General features: G+C 43.3%; 1 protein-coding gene across 1 annotated transcript; it reads right to left on the bottom strand.

Moving 5' to 3' along the window:
• Positions 1-651: 651 nt before the first annotated feature.
• On the bottom strand, positions 652-6,863 carry CCNA1 (cyclin A1). Its single transcript, XM_048295687.1, has 9 exons — positions 6,755-6,863; positions 6,469-6,617; positions 5,127-5,370; positions 4,781-4,902; positions 3,892-4,115; positions 3,054-3,258; positions 2,095-2,208; positions 1,319-1,452; positions 652-989 (listed from the first exon to the last, which is right to left on the bottom strand). The coding sequence occupies exons 2-9, from the start codon at positions 6,598-6,600 to the stop codon at positions 938-940; spliced, it is 1,227 nt and encodes a 408-aa protein (XP_048151644.1). The 5' UTR covers positions 6,601-6,617; positions 6,755-6,863; the 3' UTR covers positions 652-937.
• Positions 6,864-17,525: the final 10,662 nt, after the last annotated feature.

Genomic DNA, 17,525 nt, shown 5'->3' with positions numbered 1-17,525 from the left:
TTTTCAAAGCACTACCTAACAAATAACTGACAGTGGGACACAAGACCATGTAGCAGCTCAGGCTAAGACAGCTGATAGTTCTGACCGTCCCTTCACACATGCTCACCAGTGCTCTAGTGACATGAGAGCTCATCTCAGACGGCTTTGTTATAACACCACTCCACACCACAAGCATGACTCAGGAGCCATCTAGATCAACTCTGCTGTTCCAGTACCTCATAGCTTTTAGCATTGTTCTCTACTGCAGTCTGTTTACCAGTGTATGAAATGCTCCTAAAGCTCTGCCAGCCACAATCTCCCCTTCCTCCAACTCCCTGCAGAGCAATCCCCTATTTTGTCTCCATAAAGGGAAGTCTTTCACCTCAACGTTGATGATCTTCTACAAACATGTTCAGAGTTCATAGACCAACTGCATGTAGATGTTCTTGGTCTGATACGGTAAACAAGTAGCAGAAAATAGCTTCTGTTCATGCCCACATGATCTTATCTCATTGAAAAAAGAACAAATAGGACTACAGCAAATCACCTGTGCCTATGGGGATGTCAGTTTGTGGTGGTTCAAGATCTGCTTTATCCACTCCAGCCAGCTTGTAAGTGCTTACAGCAATTTAGTAAAAAACAAAACAACTCCCACCGAACAAAACAAACAAATAAAAAAACACTCAAAAATTTATTCCACTCACTGTTACTGCAGGTATTAATTGGAGTCAGAAGATTCACAGAAGCAGAGTGTAATAAGACATTTATTAAAAGTGCTGTCAGTTAAGAGCTATAGTCTAATATCTATCTTTAAAAAGGCATCTCATTAAAAAATATTCTCTTAAAAACCATTCTGATCACTATGGTTACAGACACATGACCTGCAGTGCTCTATGAAATGTTAGACCAGCTTTGTTGATTGGGACAAAGTAATCTTCAAGTCCAGGATCCAGAGTCTCTAGTGTAGAGGAAGAACTGCTGGGAGCTCCAGAAGAGACACCTGCAGGTACCTGGAATAGAAATGCAGTGACTGCAGATATTAGCTTCAGATTTGTCAGCTAAGTTATCAACTGATTGTGCAATACATTGGAGAAGAGAAGCATCATCCTGCAACATTGCAAACAAAGTTGTTATCCAATGCATCTGCATACTTATGCATCAATCACTTTTCTGGTCAGAAAAGTTTTCCCCTCAAGAGGCTGATGGAGGATTCTGTTTCAGAATTAGAAGCTGACAACTATGAGACAGCTGCAGCAGCCACAGCCCAAGCTGGAAAACCAGAGTCACCCTGTGTTTCCAGCCATCCAAGTTACAGAGCACTGGCATACTGGTTACTTACTTTGGGTGCTTATACTTCTGCTTAATAGCTTGCAGCTGGCAATGGGGAGCATCAAGGCATGCTTTGTGCAGGTCAGTCAGGCAAGGCACTATATCATTTAATGAATATCCAGTAAATGCAGCAAGTGCTTCTGGCTGGTCAGATGAGAAAAAAACAGTGTTACTCTATTGTAGTCAGCATCATCTAGAAGATGGGTTTCCTATGGAAGCAGAAACTCTTTTCACTACAGGGCTCACTCTATGTTCTTTAAGCATGAAAAAGATTCAATTGTATTGCGCCATCAGTTTCATCCTAGGTCTTCCTTGGTGCCATGAGATATGACAAGCTCCTTCTGCTCTAAGCACGTGGCATGTCTTCTGGATCTTACTCTGTACTAAAGCTATTCCTCCAACACACAAGCTGGAAGGTCTACCAAGGCTTGTGGTAAAGCAGCCACTCAGTGTAACCACTCAACTAAGACACATTCAGTCCTCCCCTTCTCCCAGAAAGACCTGAATTGTATACCTGGGGGTATAGTTTTGGAGATTTGTGAGGCCTTTGGTACAGCCTTGATGTGAGCAAGACAGTAAAATCCCTCCTGTTTCAGAGAAGACGCATGATATTTCAAGTTTACTGAACAGTCATTTATCAGATCATCTTATTAACTCAAGAACAGCTACTCATCCTAGGATTTCAGCCTTTAAAACAAGATACTTTGTAGCTACTCTTCCTCCTTCTCAGCTCAGTTCTAAAAATAACAAAATGCTTAAGCTATTCATTAACACAGTTGTTCTTACCCAGAATGATCTGTTCACCGTATAGTTTGCTAAACAGTAGGCTGCTGCAGCAATTTGTGAAGGAAGGTACTTCAGAAGAGGATCAGCTTGAAGGAGACTCAGCTCTGCAAGATACTGAACAAGAAAACCCAAGTTTTTGAAAAAGAATGAACCTAGCTGGTACAATCAGTCCAATACAGCTAGTACTAAAGTTTGGCAGTGGTCTCAGTATCATGCACAAAAAAAGCACAAATTATGTATCTAGTGAGGAGAACTAGCATTCTAGTCCTGTTTACCTTACAGAAGATCCTTTATCATGTTTCCGGGGGACAGAAAGACCGTATTTTACCGAAGTTTAAACAATCTACACTGTAATCTGAAGGTCTGGTCCCACCACCAGTTCTGTCACGATTTTACAGATAGAGACTTATTCAAGTTTCATAAAAATAACAGACACACTCTTCCCATCCTCTAAGGCTCTTGTTTACGTTGGTGGACCCCACTTGGAGGTCAGGGATAAATGAACAGCTCTAAGAAGCACAGTTTGGGGTCTGTTGGAGTAGAGTCATAGTACTATCCTATACCCTTTGCAAAGAATCAGGTGGTCAGATGTTTTACTGTAAGTTTGCTGTTTCTAAGCACGGTTCCCTACATCAAGCAACTCCTATGCAGCTATGCAGGTATATTCTGTGTCACTGTGGAGCAATATGCAGTACCACCAAATCCAGGACAGACTTGCTACACAGACATTGTTGAAAAAAGCACCAGATTTCTACCATTTAATTGCCTATTCAGTGAATTACCCCAGACCAGACAAGGTAGACCAAACCTAGGATTTCCATAAGGCATTTATCCAGAAGTCTCAGCACACAAGCCCACCAGTTTTAGGCCTGTTGCAGAGACAGCTTCATAAAATGCATGTAGTCCTCCTTCAAGGATCCCTTCTTCCCTCTCAGTCCCAGAAGGCAGATAGCCCATACCCTTGCAAAGTTCTCTGTCCTCATACAGATTTTACGCCTCTGAATATACTGAAGGAGGAACTGGTTGATGGTCGGGGCTGTTAGGTCGAAACCCAGCACTTTGAGAAGCAAGTGTTCCATTCTTAGCAGCTGCTTCTTTGTGTAGGTATCATCTGTTATATAGACAAATTCATCCACATCTGGTGGGTAGATCTCTTCATACTTCCTGAAAAAGGGATATAGAAGCCACATTTGTCGGCTTTGAAGTTACAGTAAAAGAAAGCTTCATGCTGGACCCACATCAGGATGAGCATATGACATTACTAAAACTTGTGTAAAGCTCTAACTTTACTTGTTCCTCCAGGCTAGCTAACAATTTAGTTTCAAATTTGGGCAAACATGCTTAGAAGAACTCCAAGTCATCAGTCTAGATAGACATACACTCCCATTGTTAGCTCCTGAGTAACAGCAAGCATTCAGTGGGAAAGTCTCAGTAACACAACTCACTCCAGACAAACACCCATGCACTCCTAAGCTATTTTGCTTACCCTGTCGACTTAGAGCAGTTAAAGGCTAACTGTAGATTGCAAGTCAGTCTATGACAGCCTTACAGGCTAGCAGTTTAACACAGTACTGTTTCTGCTCCTGTTTTATGGTTACAAGCTTTCTCCACTACAGTTCTTCACATTCAACATTAAGTGTTTAATTTTAATAGTACCAAAGCAGGCCAAGTTGCTCATCTTGAGACATCATGAAGAGCTACCTACTACTGCAACCTTCCTTCCTCAAAATTACACTACAAGACTGAGCCCAAAAAGAAGTTTCAGATCACCAAGATTTCAGAAGATGAAACACTTACGCAGCCAGAAGAATTGCCGCTGTTCCTACGAGCTGCAGCTTCCCTCTGAGGACAGACATGCAGGAAAGAAACCGGTCCAGGAAGTTCACTGCCAAGTACAAAGTCTCTGTCCGAAGTTTATACTCTTCCCCTACTTCCACCAGCCAGTCTACCAGGATGGCACGCATTCCTGTTGTGATATCTGGCTGCTTCTTCATGTAGTAGGGCTTGGGCCTAAATCTTACCTGTTTGGAAAGAGTTGAAGAATCAGGATGATCACCCTGAAGAGAACCATGGATAGCTGAGCTGATGAACATTCTTTACACTTACACTAAAAGGAGCAGGGGTTGTCCCACTGTTAATAAGTACTAACTACAATTCTTGTGCTAGTAGTAGTTATTCCCAGCTAGTGGCATCTCTAGAAAATAGTATTTCTACACTGAAAAGACAGACTGAAGCTACAGTGTTAGCAGGAGAATAGTAAAACACCTCCTGGACTATGGACAGCCTTTGCCAACAAACAACTGAGCCATTCAGAAGGACCTGAAAATGAACAAATCAGATTTTCCCCCTTCTTCCTATCAGGAGACCTCACTTCACTGCTCTGACACAAGAAGGTAGGAAACACTACTACTATATCCAGAGAGCTATTAGTGAGAGCACATCAAACTGCTTTAGCATTTTTTCAGCATTCTACTCCCATCTGCAAGAACTCTTCATACCAAATAGTCAAGAGATGCTCCCATCATAGGAAATATCAGGGATGCAGTAATCCTGAAAGAACTTATCACTGACTATATGCTGCCTTAAGAGATGACTTTTACTATTTGCTTTCTCTCCTTTGTAGTTCAGTGGCAGCCTTGGATCTCTGCAACACTGCAGCCCACCACAGATACCTATAGCAACTTACTTCAGCCTCTCGGAGGTACTGATGAATGTCTTCTGCATACTCTCCCACAGCCAGAGTTACAACATCTTCCATGTGATCCTCAGGCTGGGATTGGAAGGATGTGTCCACTACCATAGGAGAGCCTAACAGGTAATAGGAAGCAGCGAGACATTTGTATAATTAATCTCTTGACTTTCTCTTGCTATTTTTAGCTCAGAATTGTTGCCCCTCATGTAGACACAATCCAAGTTAGCTTGTAGTGTTATTTTTTGTAACATAAGCTACTCACTAGCTTACAATTCACAATTCATAACCACCTTACGTGCAGTTGTGCTACGGATACCATCTGAGTAGTAACAGGAGTTACCTGAACTCAGATCCAGCAGTAGGTGAATACTGGATGTCATTGCACTAGTATCCAGTTCACAGTGGCTTAATTCCAGATCTTCAGACACTTGGCAGCTATAGTTTTCTTTATCTTCTGGGTCATCTACGTAGATAGCAAAGCCTTGGTTTGATGCAGCACTGACCATGCAGTTGGGCACTTCATCTTTTCTAGATGAAGGGATGGTGTTTTCAAAGCCAGAGAAGCGCTTGATAACAGCAGTACCCTGAAGCAGAGCACACAGGAACACTGTGGGAGGGCAACTCAGGAGGAAAACAGAAAGTATCACTTGTTTTCAAATAGAAAATCACTTTCCTTGCGTAACAGACACCAATAACAGAAGTTCACGGGAAAAGCCATCAACTACATTTGGTGCCTCTGAAGTACCACTTGTTGCTGTCTTGCTGTGACAGACTCCTCACAGAAAGAATGAGGTGTAGTAAAAGTCAGGAACCAGGGGAGCAGCATCATATTCAGAGCCTCACACCAAGGAGAACGGGGGCGCTGCTCAGTTCTAATGAGGCTGGGGAGTGCAGTCTGCTCCACATTCAGTTCTGGAAAGGAGCAGTTTCAAGTGTAGGAAGTTAACAAAAGTGCTCAAGCACTGCCACAGACTTATGAAGGACTTCACCAGCAAGAAGGAACTTCAAGCAGAGTCAAAAAGTGAAGTTTGCATTTTTGAGCTTAAGCATCACAACCCCTAGCACTGCGTGTGACCAGGCTACAATCCTTCACACCATCTACTCTCAGTAAGCTATAAGCTGAGTTAGAGGCTTTACACAACCAAAACCAAGAAGAGTTTGTGTACACATACCAGCTGGTATTTTAGCTCAGCAAAATAACATCATCCCTGCCCCACCAGCAGACTCCAGAAGGGCCCAAGGGACAGAAAGGCAGAAAAGTGACATGTCATTAACTTGAGCTTCTTGAAGGCTCTGGCACCCTGAACTGAGCACGGCTAGCCACACAGCAATGAGAGCTCTGGGTCAGTGAACAGCCCTTCCTTAAACCACCCCCTACATTGTAGGGAGTTAAGCGCTCGGGTGCCCCTTCCAGGATGAATTACTTACACAGAGTGCTTCCACGGGGAAGCACCTGCAGGTTAGGACTGAGCGGTTACTAGCAGGGTTTCTCGGGAAACTCACGCTTAGGAACTGGAGCCCGAGTCACCTTCTCACCCCGCCACCCAGGCCTTTGCCGGCAGCCTCGAGAGCAGGTGCGCGCACCGCTCATGCCGGCGGCTGCCAGCCCAGGGCCGGGCCGGGGAGCTGAGCCCGGGCTCTGCGGGCAGGGTGGCGGCTGTGCCGCCGGCAGCGGGGCTCACCTGGCCGCCGGGCCGCTGCTGCTGCCCGTTCTCCGTCAGCACCCCCAGCACGGCCCGGCCGCCGCTGCTGCGGAGGGCAGCGGGGCAGGACTCCCGCCGTCCCGCACGGCTCTTCTCTCCGGTGCGACGCATCGCCCCGACGTCGGTACCTTTCGGAGGAGAGAAAAAATCCACAGAAATAAAATGAAGTCGTGGGGGGAAAAATAATAACAGTAATAAAAAATCCTCTGAACGACCAAGGCAACCCCTTCCTCCCGCCCGGCCCGCGGGATGACAGGTCGCCCACCGCGCTGCCCGGCTCCGCTCGCCACCGGACCACGGAGGGATTCGGCCGCCCTGCACCGCACGGCGCCGCCCAGGCCGCCCGCCGCCCCTCTGTAGGCGCGGCCGCTGGAGGCGGTGGCTGTTGGCCTCGGCCGGTTGGCAGCCCGGCGGCTCAACCCCCGGTGCCCGCCCCGCCGGCCCCGCCAGCCGCGGGTCGCCATGGTGACCCCGGCGGGGCCCGGCCGCGGCCCGCCCCGCGCAGCGCCCGCGGAGCGCAGGCTGCCAGGGCCGCCCGGCCCGGAGCCGCTGTGGCCGCGCACCGGCTGCGCTCCCAAGGAGGGGATGTGCAAGCGAGGGCGGCGGCTTTGTGGGAACAGCTGAACTCGGACGTCTCTCCTTAAAAAAGGACGAGTGAGAAAAAGGAGGTTTTAGTTCGTTTAAGGGGGTTTGTCTCCCGTGATAAGTCCAAGCCAAGGGATCGCTAGGTGCCAACCTGGCTGTGCTGTTACATGGCTTAACTGTTCTCAGCTGCCAACACAGGAAACACAGCGGTTCATTCAGTCAAACCATCAAAGTTTGACACCAGTGATGTGGATAGTGATACAAGCAGCACGCGTGCTCCATTTGTGGGAAGGCTGTGGCTATGCTGGGGAACGAGATTAGATTTCAAAAACTATCTTGGCAAACTGGAAAAATGTTTCGGAAAATCAGGATGCTACTGAAGTACAAGTGCAAGGTCAGAGCCAGTGGATACAGAAATGCGGGATGGGGAACAGCCAGGTAGGTAGCAGCTGTGTGAAGAAGAATCAGGAGGTTACAGTGAACCTCAGCCTGAGCATGATTCACCAGGGTCATGGCTGTCCGAGCACAAACAAACAGTGCCTGTGTGGCACACGAGCCTTCCGAACGTCCGTAGTGAAGACAAAAGAGCAAGAACTGCAGCAGCCAAAACCTCAGCATGAGATTTAAGTTAGATACCAGAACTGTGATGCCCCAGAAGAGACAGCATGGGAAATTTCAGAATTTCTCTTGTTGCAGATTTTTAAGAGCAAATTAAAGAGACTTCTGTCAAAACTGTCTGTGCCTTAGCAGTGATGATAATTGAGATAGATGCTTTCCAGTGATGAAATGTAGAAGCTATGATCCAAAATTTGGATATATCAATCAGTGTCTTACGCCAGAATTGGTTTTTGCAGTTCTTGTGATCCAGTCTGCATTAAAGGACTGTATTTTTTCTTCATGCTTCTCTTACATTTATTTTTTAACTGACTCTTTCTGAACCCCTAGAGGGAATTTACCATAGGAGGTAAGTGGTATATCTGAAGGTGAAAAATGTTACCTGTGTTTGATCCATTGGTCATGACACACTGTTTTTCCTTTTGGAAGGGAAGAGCTCCATGTCCTTGCAGCAACAGGGTTGTAAGCAGGTAGTTACTGAAGTGGATCTGTCACAGCTACAGGTGTGGGCAAAGGCAGGTCAGGGGAACAGAAGATTATGCTGTACATCCGTGTTCTTCTCTTTCTTTATTTTCTAAACCCCAGGTTTGCACAAGGAACACTTCACTTGGGGATAGTTATTTAAATGTTTTCATGCCAAAAAAATTAGTCTAGTTGCCAGCCTTTGAAATCAAATATTAGCCTAAGTGGAACTTTAAACTCTCTTTATCCCATTGTTTATATGGGATTACTAAATTCATCTTCAGTCAGTGAACATCCTTTATATCCAAATACCCATCATATCTGTATTCCATTTAGACATAACACAAGAACCTCAGCTACCCAACAGATGACTTATTCATATTTTTATATATGAGCGGCATATGGCTATCCTCAGTAGTCATAAAGTACATTAATGTAACTTAAATGCCTCTCAAGTAGCTTTTAATGAGGTTATCTAAGCTCCAGTTTGTCAGGAACTCTTTGAAACAGCCCAATATGGATTAGTACCTGAGGGAGGCCAGTGAGCTTTCCCAGTCACTACTTAATTGTAGCAGCAGATCAAATAAAGCTTTGGGCCATTAATCATTTACTTCTGAGCTTCCCTGTGTGCTTGAGAGGAAGGTAAAGCCTTCCTGAGTGGACTCAGGGCTTCTTGCAGTAATCACTGTCGTACTGATGATTTCTAGGAAGACAGAGAAGTCAGAGCAATTCCTGACTTGGCGAGGATGCTTCCTTCCTCTGTGACTCTGGAAAAGACAGTATTAAAGCACCCTGTCTCTTGTCTTGTCAGTCTTTCCTGACTCCTTAGTAAGTTCTTTCTCCTTTTTGCAGTCTTTGCTTGAAATATTGTCCAGCTTTTTCAGCTAAAGGATCTTTCCTTCTTCCATGCTGTGGGAACAGGCACTGGCTCCTGCTTTTTTTTCTCTGAGAACCACTGCTAATTTCCAGTTTTTACACAGCAAGCTCTGTACAGGCTTCAGTTCACAATCTGGGGCATAGATCCCTCTGCCCACAAATTAAACCCCTGTCAGCTGTCCCCTTCTCTCTTCACCCTTTGAAGTATCTTTGGGTCCCTAGTGTGCTTTAATCCCTAGGCTTTCAGCTTGGCCTAAATAGTTATTTGGCCTGCAGCCTGGAAGTAGCATCTTCACTGACAATAAAACAGCCATAGTCTTAAAATTAAGTGCAATTTTAAGAAGAGAAGCAGTTCATGGAAGACTGTTGCAACTTCCCAGCCTTTTTCCTCTCAGTCTCACACTGAATTACAACATGATGCTCATATTGGAAAACCCATTCAGGCAGGTTAGACACAGAGTTACAGTGATCTTGGCCAGGTCATATTCAGTATTTGGCAAGTCTTTCCAGACCAATGCATTGAGCAGGTCCATGTGTGCCACAAACTCTTCTGAGGTCAGCTTTATGGCAGAGCAACAATCCCCCTGAATAGCAAATTTGATGCATAGCTGCATAACACCCTGGAAAATGTGCTGTGGGAGCAGTCTTAGAAACTTAGAAAGTTTCTAAAAAGGATTATGAAGTCTCCTTCATATTGAGAGTAGTGCCTGGACTCAGTGACCTGCAAGGTCCCATCAGGACCTTGTTGTATGGTCTTAAAGCAGCAAAGCAGTGGAGAGCATGACTTCTTTCACATGGCTGTGATTCCTTGGGTTGTGAATAGTCCAGTCCCCTGGCTGCAGTGTGTTCTGATTATCATACCAGTAAATTAATTTCACATTACTTAAGAATACATAGAGTTTGAGTTTCAGTGTTTTTCTGAACCACCAAAATCAGAAAAATGGTCGAAAAGTAAGACATAAGTCCAGGGCTCAGGAGTTGTTGATCAAGGCGTACAGACAGGATCAAGACACAGTCTTGGCTGAGCCACCAATTCTCCACATACTGGGTGATGGATCACTTTGCACTGTCTGTACTGGGCATGTAGCATAGGCACAAGCCAGCAGTCAAGGCCAGGCTTACCTCATACTCTTTCACACTGAAAGCCCAGAGTCAGCAGTGAGTTTGAGCAACTCTGCAGCCCAGCATGAAAAAGCTCTGTGCCCCAACCACCTCACAGATAGGATCACATATCAGTGGTAGTGGGCAGTCACAGACACAGTCTGTGTTGCATGGCTTATGAGATTGCATTAAAAAGGGCCAGTAAATGCACACTGCCATGCAGTGTCCTGCACAGTTGTTGGTACAGTTCTGACATGGTCCCTGCTGCAGCAGGTTGTGCTTTTCAACAGTTTGTAAGCATAATCCAAAGGTTAATATGGCCAGTTTCTCTGAGCCCGAATTCTTAAGTGTAGAAGAAATGGTCTGAGAGTAAGAATTGTGTCTGTTCAGTACCTTCCAGAAACTCAAAAGAGGCCATAACTGAAAAAGGTGGTCAGGATTCAATCAAATCAGTAACCTGTCATCTGGTGTCCTCTAATCTTCTTATGTTTCTCCTTTTGCTGTTCCTTAACTTTTCCAAATGCCCTTAGCTTTTGAAAAGTTATACTTGTCTGAATGAAAAAGTAGAAGAAAACAGGAGCTATAAGTTATTCTGTTGCCTTCACAGGCAAAATGAGGGCAGAGATTAAAAAGGAAGAAATACTGTGTTTAAATCAGAGTTTCAAAACACTAAATTGCTTTTCTTAAATATTTTAGGGAAGTTTTAGAAAAATAACTGAGTGCTAGGAGATAGACAATACATTGGGATGTTTATAATTTTTTTTTTTACTAACACTTAATCTAAACTTAATAGTGCAGGTTGAAGTGATCATCTAGTGTTAATTACTATAATTTAAATAGGGCTACATGTATGCTTGTCAGCTGAGGCTATGTGTTATATTTACCTGTAATTTACAAGATGTAAAAGAAAGTAACTTCTTCCAGTTGATGTATTTCTTTAAACTGTTGCTTATGCACAACTGATATACTTTAACATCTACATTTCCCCTCTATGATGCATCTGTGAATGATATCTACAGAACCTTAATTTATAATGCATCAGTATTCCTTCTGTTTCTTTAGAAAAATACTTTATATTTGCCTTTCAGAATCATTTAGCAATCAAATTTGCTCTTGTAAGTTTACTGGTGTTCTCCATTAAGCAAGTTCCACTAGGTTTCATGCACTAAACCTTTCAGTTATAAAAAAGAAAACAATTAAACCATCACACACAAATAATTTGACATTGGGCAAAGTTATGATTTCTCTGTGTGTATTGGGCTGTGCTGCCATAAAAATTGTGTGTATTTTTCAACATACTGACTTATAAGATTAACTGATTCCAAGGTTTAGAGTTTAAGCTTTCTTCCTAAACAGTTCTAAATTAATCATTCCTACTCATTATGTGTACGATAGCAGATTATCAAATCTGAGACCTTAAATTTATGTGGAAAGTGAACTGAGTGATATTCCTGAAGACAAATCATCAATCAGTGGGAAAGGTTCCTATTGCTTGGCTTGCAGGATCAGTAAAGCAGCCTATTTTTTTACACAGAGTGCTATGAGACAATCCCTGATTCTGGCTATAGAGCATACCACTGTAACACATATATTAAATGTAAAGTGGGCATGAGGGAAGACAATAAATATAGGATCTCGTTAAGTAGAATGTTATTGAAAAGCCATTCTGCAGAAGAGCCCAGAAACAACCATGTGAAGTTGGTGGAAGAAGATCTGTGATGATCCCAGAGCAGCCTTCAAAAGCAGATTCCTGTTCCGCAGATGTTGAATGTCTTCAGAGTTGCAGTACACAGTCTGTGCTCTTGGCAAATGCAGCGTAAGGTAAAATGTGAGATTTGCTTTATTGTGCACGTACTCATCCTCCATTTACTATAGAAAACAGAAATAATCTGTTAAAGTTGCAGGGTGTCTGTGCAAGGAAGGGAAGCAGCAATATATCTTATGTCCCAGACAGAGCCATAAGCATCTTGTTCCCTCTACATCAGGACACTTGCTTCTGTCTTCTGTGCTTGCAGCTGTGTTGTGCATGGTGTGGTTGATGCTGGGAGAAGCCAGATGCATTCTGCGTCTTTATTATCCCTGTAGGTTGCCTAAGCTTGGAGCACAGCCTGCCTGCAAATCCCATTGCCCTCATGCTAGAGGATGATAGAGGGACTCTTCAGAAACAATCCTTTGCCACTCTGTCTCCTGTGTGGTAATAGGCAGAGCTCACCTCAGGTAGCAGTGGAACCTACCAGTGTGTCACAGAGCACCAGCTGATGCCCACAGCAGGGAAGCAAAGCCTAAAGCCTTGAACAGCTGTAAGATTTTCCCCTTTGGGGTTGTAACAATCCTAACCAGAAGGCTATTGTGCTTCAGAGAGTTAGTGATCCACGAGTTGTGTCAACCCGAGCAGTCTGTGCTGCACTGTGCTGCATGTACAGCTTGTCCTTCGGGATAAACTAGCAGGGTGATGGTAACAGAGGAGCCCACAGGCAGCTCCCACTCTATGTTTCCAATTACACCACCTGTGTGGCCTTGGCACTATCTTAAAGAGGAGCAGCAAGTTCTCATGTGAACATACAGTTGTTTGACAACAGATATGATGCGTACAATATATTTTGTCTAAGAAAATTCCCTAAGAAGTCTCAAAACCAAAATGTCAGGGAATCTTTCTATGGATGGGACCTGTACCATATGCCCTGAGAAGAAGTCTGTGAGATGCTGCATGGCTCAGGGCTCCCAGCATCTGAAGGGATGTAAGGTTACATGTATTCTTTCTGTTTCTCGTGTTAGCTCCAGAAAGCAGTGGTTTTAGCAATAGCTTATGGAGCATGAGTGCCTTTCTTACACGATCAAAAGGTACACTGAAGTACACTTCAGTGCCTTGTACTACAGGTTAGCAGCAGAATAGCCTGAAGTTGACCCCAAATGTGTTTCTGAATCAAGTGGTGTAAAAGATGACAAATAAAGTTCCAAAGAGTTCCAGCTTTGGGGTTGCTTCTCCACAGCAGTCTGCTCCCACTAGCTTTGTGACTATGTAGGATGCCCAGCACCACTGCAGTTACTCCCATTTCACCGAGAAGTACAAGAAAATGAGCTTTTTCAGTATCAAAACAATAATAGAAGATAAACTGTACCATTTAGTGCTGCATGTGAAAACATCAAGCTTAAAATGAAACATTTCTGCTAACCGTATTTTATTCCCTTAAAAGCTTCTCTGTATCATAAAGCAGCTGATAGCAAGCTTTAGCACTGTGCATGTCTTAAATTATTGTCCTTCACAGAACATTAATATCTCAACTCTATTTTTCATTTCAGAACAACACAGGAAAACACCCATAGCTTTGACAGAACCTTGAAATGGTACTGCATAATTCAGAAACAGCCATTTCTGAATTCTTCAAATCACTCTAATAACCATCTAGCTCAACTGCCAGGTTCTTCTCTGCCAGGTATTGCTGAAGTGCATGCTGAAATACCCTTGCTGTAGAATAGGTCTTTTCTCAGTCAGGCCCCTAATTTATGTTCCCTATACTCACGGCATCTGTTACTCAGCTGTTATTGACAGGTACTGCTCATTTCTACTTAGAAGCTGACAGTTGAAAAGTTTCAAAAGAAACTCGTGTTCTGACTTGGTGATCCTGTGGAAGCTGACTCTTGGGCACTGTTTCTCAGGTTACAAATCACAAGTTCTCAGAGTGCAGTATTTGGACAGAGAGCAAACTGTATCCTGGGCTGCATCCAAAGCAGGGTGGCCTGTAGGGTGAGGGAGGAGCTCTGCCCCTCTGCTTTGCTCTGCTCTGCTCTGCTCTGCTCCACTCTGGTGAGACCCCACCTGGCATGCTTCATCCAGCTCTGGGATCCCCCCACAGGAAGGACATGGATCTGTTGGAGTAAGTCAGAGCAGGCCACCAAGTTGATCAGAGGGATCAAACACCTCCTATGAAGAAAGGCTGAGAGAATTGGAATTGCTCAGCCTGGAAAAGAGAAGGCTTTGAGGTGATCTTATTATGACCTTCCAGTACCTGAAGGGAACTTACAGGAAAGATGGAGAGACACTATTTACAAGAGCATGTAGTGACAGGAGAAAGGGGAATGGGTTCAAACTGAAAGAGAGTAGGTTTAGATTAGATATTAGAAAAAAAATCTTTACTGTGAGGGTGGTGAGACACTGGCACAGGTTTCCCAGAGAAGTTGTGAATGCCCCATCCCCAAAGGTGTTCAAGGCCAGTTTGGATGGGGCTCTGAGCAGCCTGGTCTGGTGGAAGGTGTCCCTGCCCATGGCGGGGGGATTGGAACTAGATGATCTTCAAGGTCCCCTTCCAACCCAAACTACTCTAAGATTAAAAGAGCAATTAATTTGTTGCTATCAGTTTTTGTTTGTGTTAGTAATTCAGATGTAGTGGGACGTATAAAGCATATGAGTTTTGTGTGCACGACTAGTTGAAGATCAAATATCTGTAACAAAATTTATAGTAATAAAACAAAATTTATAGTAATAGCAACAGTAATCTTGGAAAATAGTTTTTTATCTTTGTTGTTTGGAAAAGTAGGTGCAGTGATCAACTTCTATAGTGTTGTGAAGGCAAAGGCTATTCATAAAGGCTTCAGGTCAGCACAACAAAATCTCTGAACAAAAACAGTGCATGTTTTGGTTTTGGAGGAAATGATCAAAATTACAGCTATTTATCAGAATGAATCATGACTAGTAACTGTTGCTTTTCATGCGAGATTTGGCATTGCTGGAATCTAGCAGTGTTTTAACTAAACTGGAAGAGTGGTTTTCCTCTGAACTCTCTGCCTTATGTATTAAGGACATGACTACATGCCACCATGCATGGGTGAAAGGAGAGATTAGACAGAGGATGGCTTAACAGAGCCATTGCCTGGTGGATTCATGTCCCTGGCATTCTTTCCCCTGCTTCCTCTAGAAGTCAGTGATTAGACTCATTAAAACTGTTGGATGAGCTCCTCAGACATCAGGCCATCCATGTGGATTCCATAACCTGTGCAGCAAATAGGCTGTACAGTACTGATCATACCTGGAGCACTGCAGTCTTGCTATTTTCAAACTGAAGAAAAACAGTGCACTGTTTGCCACAAACTATATACCAGGATTATTAGCCCTATGGCCAGGACAGTGTGTTGAAAGAGGAAACAGAAGTAGCCAAACTCTTCCATTACTTGGAGAGTTCCCCTGCCTTTTTTCTTTGGTTTAATTGGAATACCGTGTGGTTTCTCCACAGTGTAGTGGAGAAATTTTAGTTGGCTCTTGATTATTCGAGTAAATTAGTTAATGATGCTTGCTCACTGCAATCACCCTTTGCCATTGCAATTGCCTGAACTCTGCTGTTTCAAGTCACCTATTATGTGTCCATGTTCATAATTACAGCGTATTGTCTGTAGTAGATGTATGGCACAGCACTGCTTATGTACATACCCAGCAGCTACTATTTAATGTCATTGAGCTCCCACATTCTTATTGCTTGCTGCATGCTTTGCTAGTGATAAATGATAGCCATTTTTCTGTACCACAGCAAGAAAAGAGATTAAAACTCTAGATACCAATCTGATCTCACAGGTCACAGCTTGTCTGTGTAACCCCTTTTATGTTATAACTGATAGCAGTAAAAGGTAACTTTCATCAGCCTTGTTTATTTATGTCTGTGAGTCTCGCTGACGATGATTTATAGAACACCTGTAATTGAAAGTGTATACCTCTCACGAAAATGCAATGCAGAGCTGCAAAAAATGACCTTGTAAGAGGGAGACATATTAAAAGTCTAGTGTGAATAAAGAAATCCAAACAATAGGATAATCCGATTATTAAATATAGAGCAAATCTATATATAAGCAGTGGAGATGGGTAATTAGTTGGGGGAAAATAGAGGACTGGAAAATTCAGCACATCTATTTTACATTGTTTAAAATTTAAAAAGCCTATTCAAGTAGTCATCTTTGCTCTTTGGCTTGATAACATTAATCGTGGCTACATCTTGGAAAACTGAGAAGCTCTGAGATCACAGAGTTTGAATTTCCAAATTCAATCCAGTGGAGAAGAACTCCATAATGTAGAAAACACAATGATTTCAATAGGGAAAGACCAGTGTCTGCATATAAAAAAGGGGTTAAAATGCAGCAAGGGATGCAGAACAGAATAAATGCTAGGAAAAAAATGTGGAGGTTTTTGTATAAAAAATTAAAAAGGGCCTTACAGGAAGAGATTTAAATATCTTAACATCTCACTAAGCAGAAGACAGAAAGATGACAGGATTACATTAGGATTCCCCTGCGAAGAAGATACCAAGCCTGCAAAGCTCATTTATTCTAGCAGACACTGAGATAATTAGATTCAGTGACAGGTACCTGAAAACAGTCAGATTCCAATTAGACATAAAGCAAACGTTTGTAACGTGACCCATTACAGCAAGCGCCCAGGGGAAAGCAGGATGTCTTTCAAGGTTTTCAGTATGCCTTTATGTAAGATATACATTATCCAAAAAACATACGTGCTACTGGAGCCTGTACTGGAGTAACTGAGGAAAAAAGATTTTGGTATGCTAATAGGAAGCTCAGTGAGATGATCTAACAGACCTTTGGCCTCTGAGATCCAAACAAGTCTTCTCTGAAAATTAGTTCCTGTAGAGCTGTGTTTGGGCTATAGCATCACTGACTAAATGACCCCATAAGATTTCACCTGCATGTTTTTCTTTACCTAATTCCTTACACTGGAAGCAACTCTTTCCTCAGAAAACATAGTAAGAGAACTGCAAACTCTTTCCTCCCTTCTTATTCTGGACAGTCAAGAGATTGGTGTCTTTTCTGTCCTCCTGTTGCTGCCTTCTCCCTGTTTTCATCCTTCCCTACTTTCCACCCCAGAAGCTGACCCATGTCCTGTTCTCAGGTAGTTAATAGGCATCTGTTGGTCGTCTCTAAAGCCTGGGAAAACTTTACCTCTGATATCCTCCTGAAAGCAGATAGACATCTGAGAGGTGAGCAAACTGTAGCCATTTGAGAAAAGTCCTTGTCTGTCAGACAGCCCAGGACTGTTAAGGATTCATTTTTTAGCCAGAAAAAAAAAAAATTTTGGTGTATCTCTATCTCACAGACTACCACTGGGGTACTGATAAGATAGTGATAAATAAATGTCTTTCTTGAAAACGAATATATTATCAGAGACAGTACTTCAAAAGCTCTCTTTCATTTCCTGAATTTAGGTTTCCTTTTAGTCTCTAGTATTCAGATTGCTTTTTAAAATTTTTTATACTTGCTTAGTGCCAAGAGAGTAGAAACCTTTTGTTTTATTTTCTGACAGCAATGCATGGTGGCCCTCTTCCAGCATGTATTTGTGCACTGCAGAGATCTTTATACCTGATTCTTGCAGTGATCTCAGCACCAGGGTGATGGAGACATGG

Source organism: Corvus hawaiiensis, chromosome 2, assembly GCF_020740725.1.
Source record: "Corvus hawaiiensis isolate bCorHaw1 chromosome 2, bCorHaw1.pri.cur, whole genome shotgun sequence".
NCBI classification, from domain to species: domain Eukaryota; kingdom Metazoa; phylum Chordata; class Aves; order Passeriformes; family Corvidae; genus Corvus; species Corvus hawaiiensis.
This window is presented reverse-complemented; position numbering and strand designations above follow the sequence as displayed.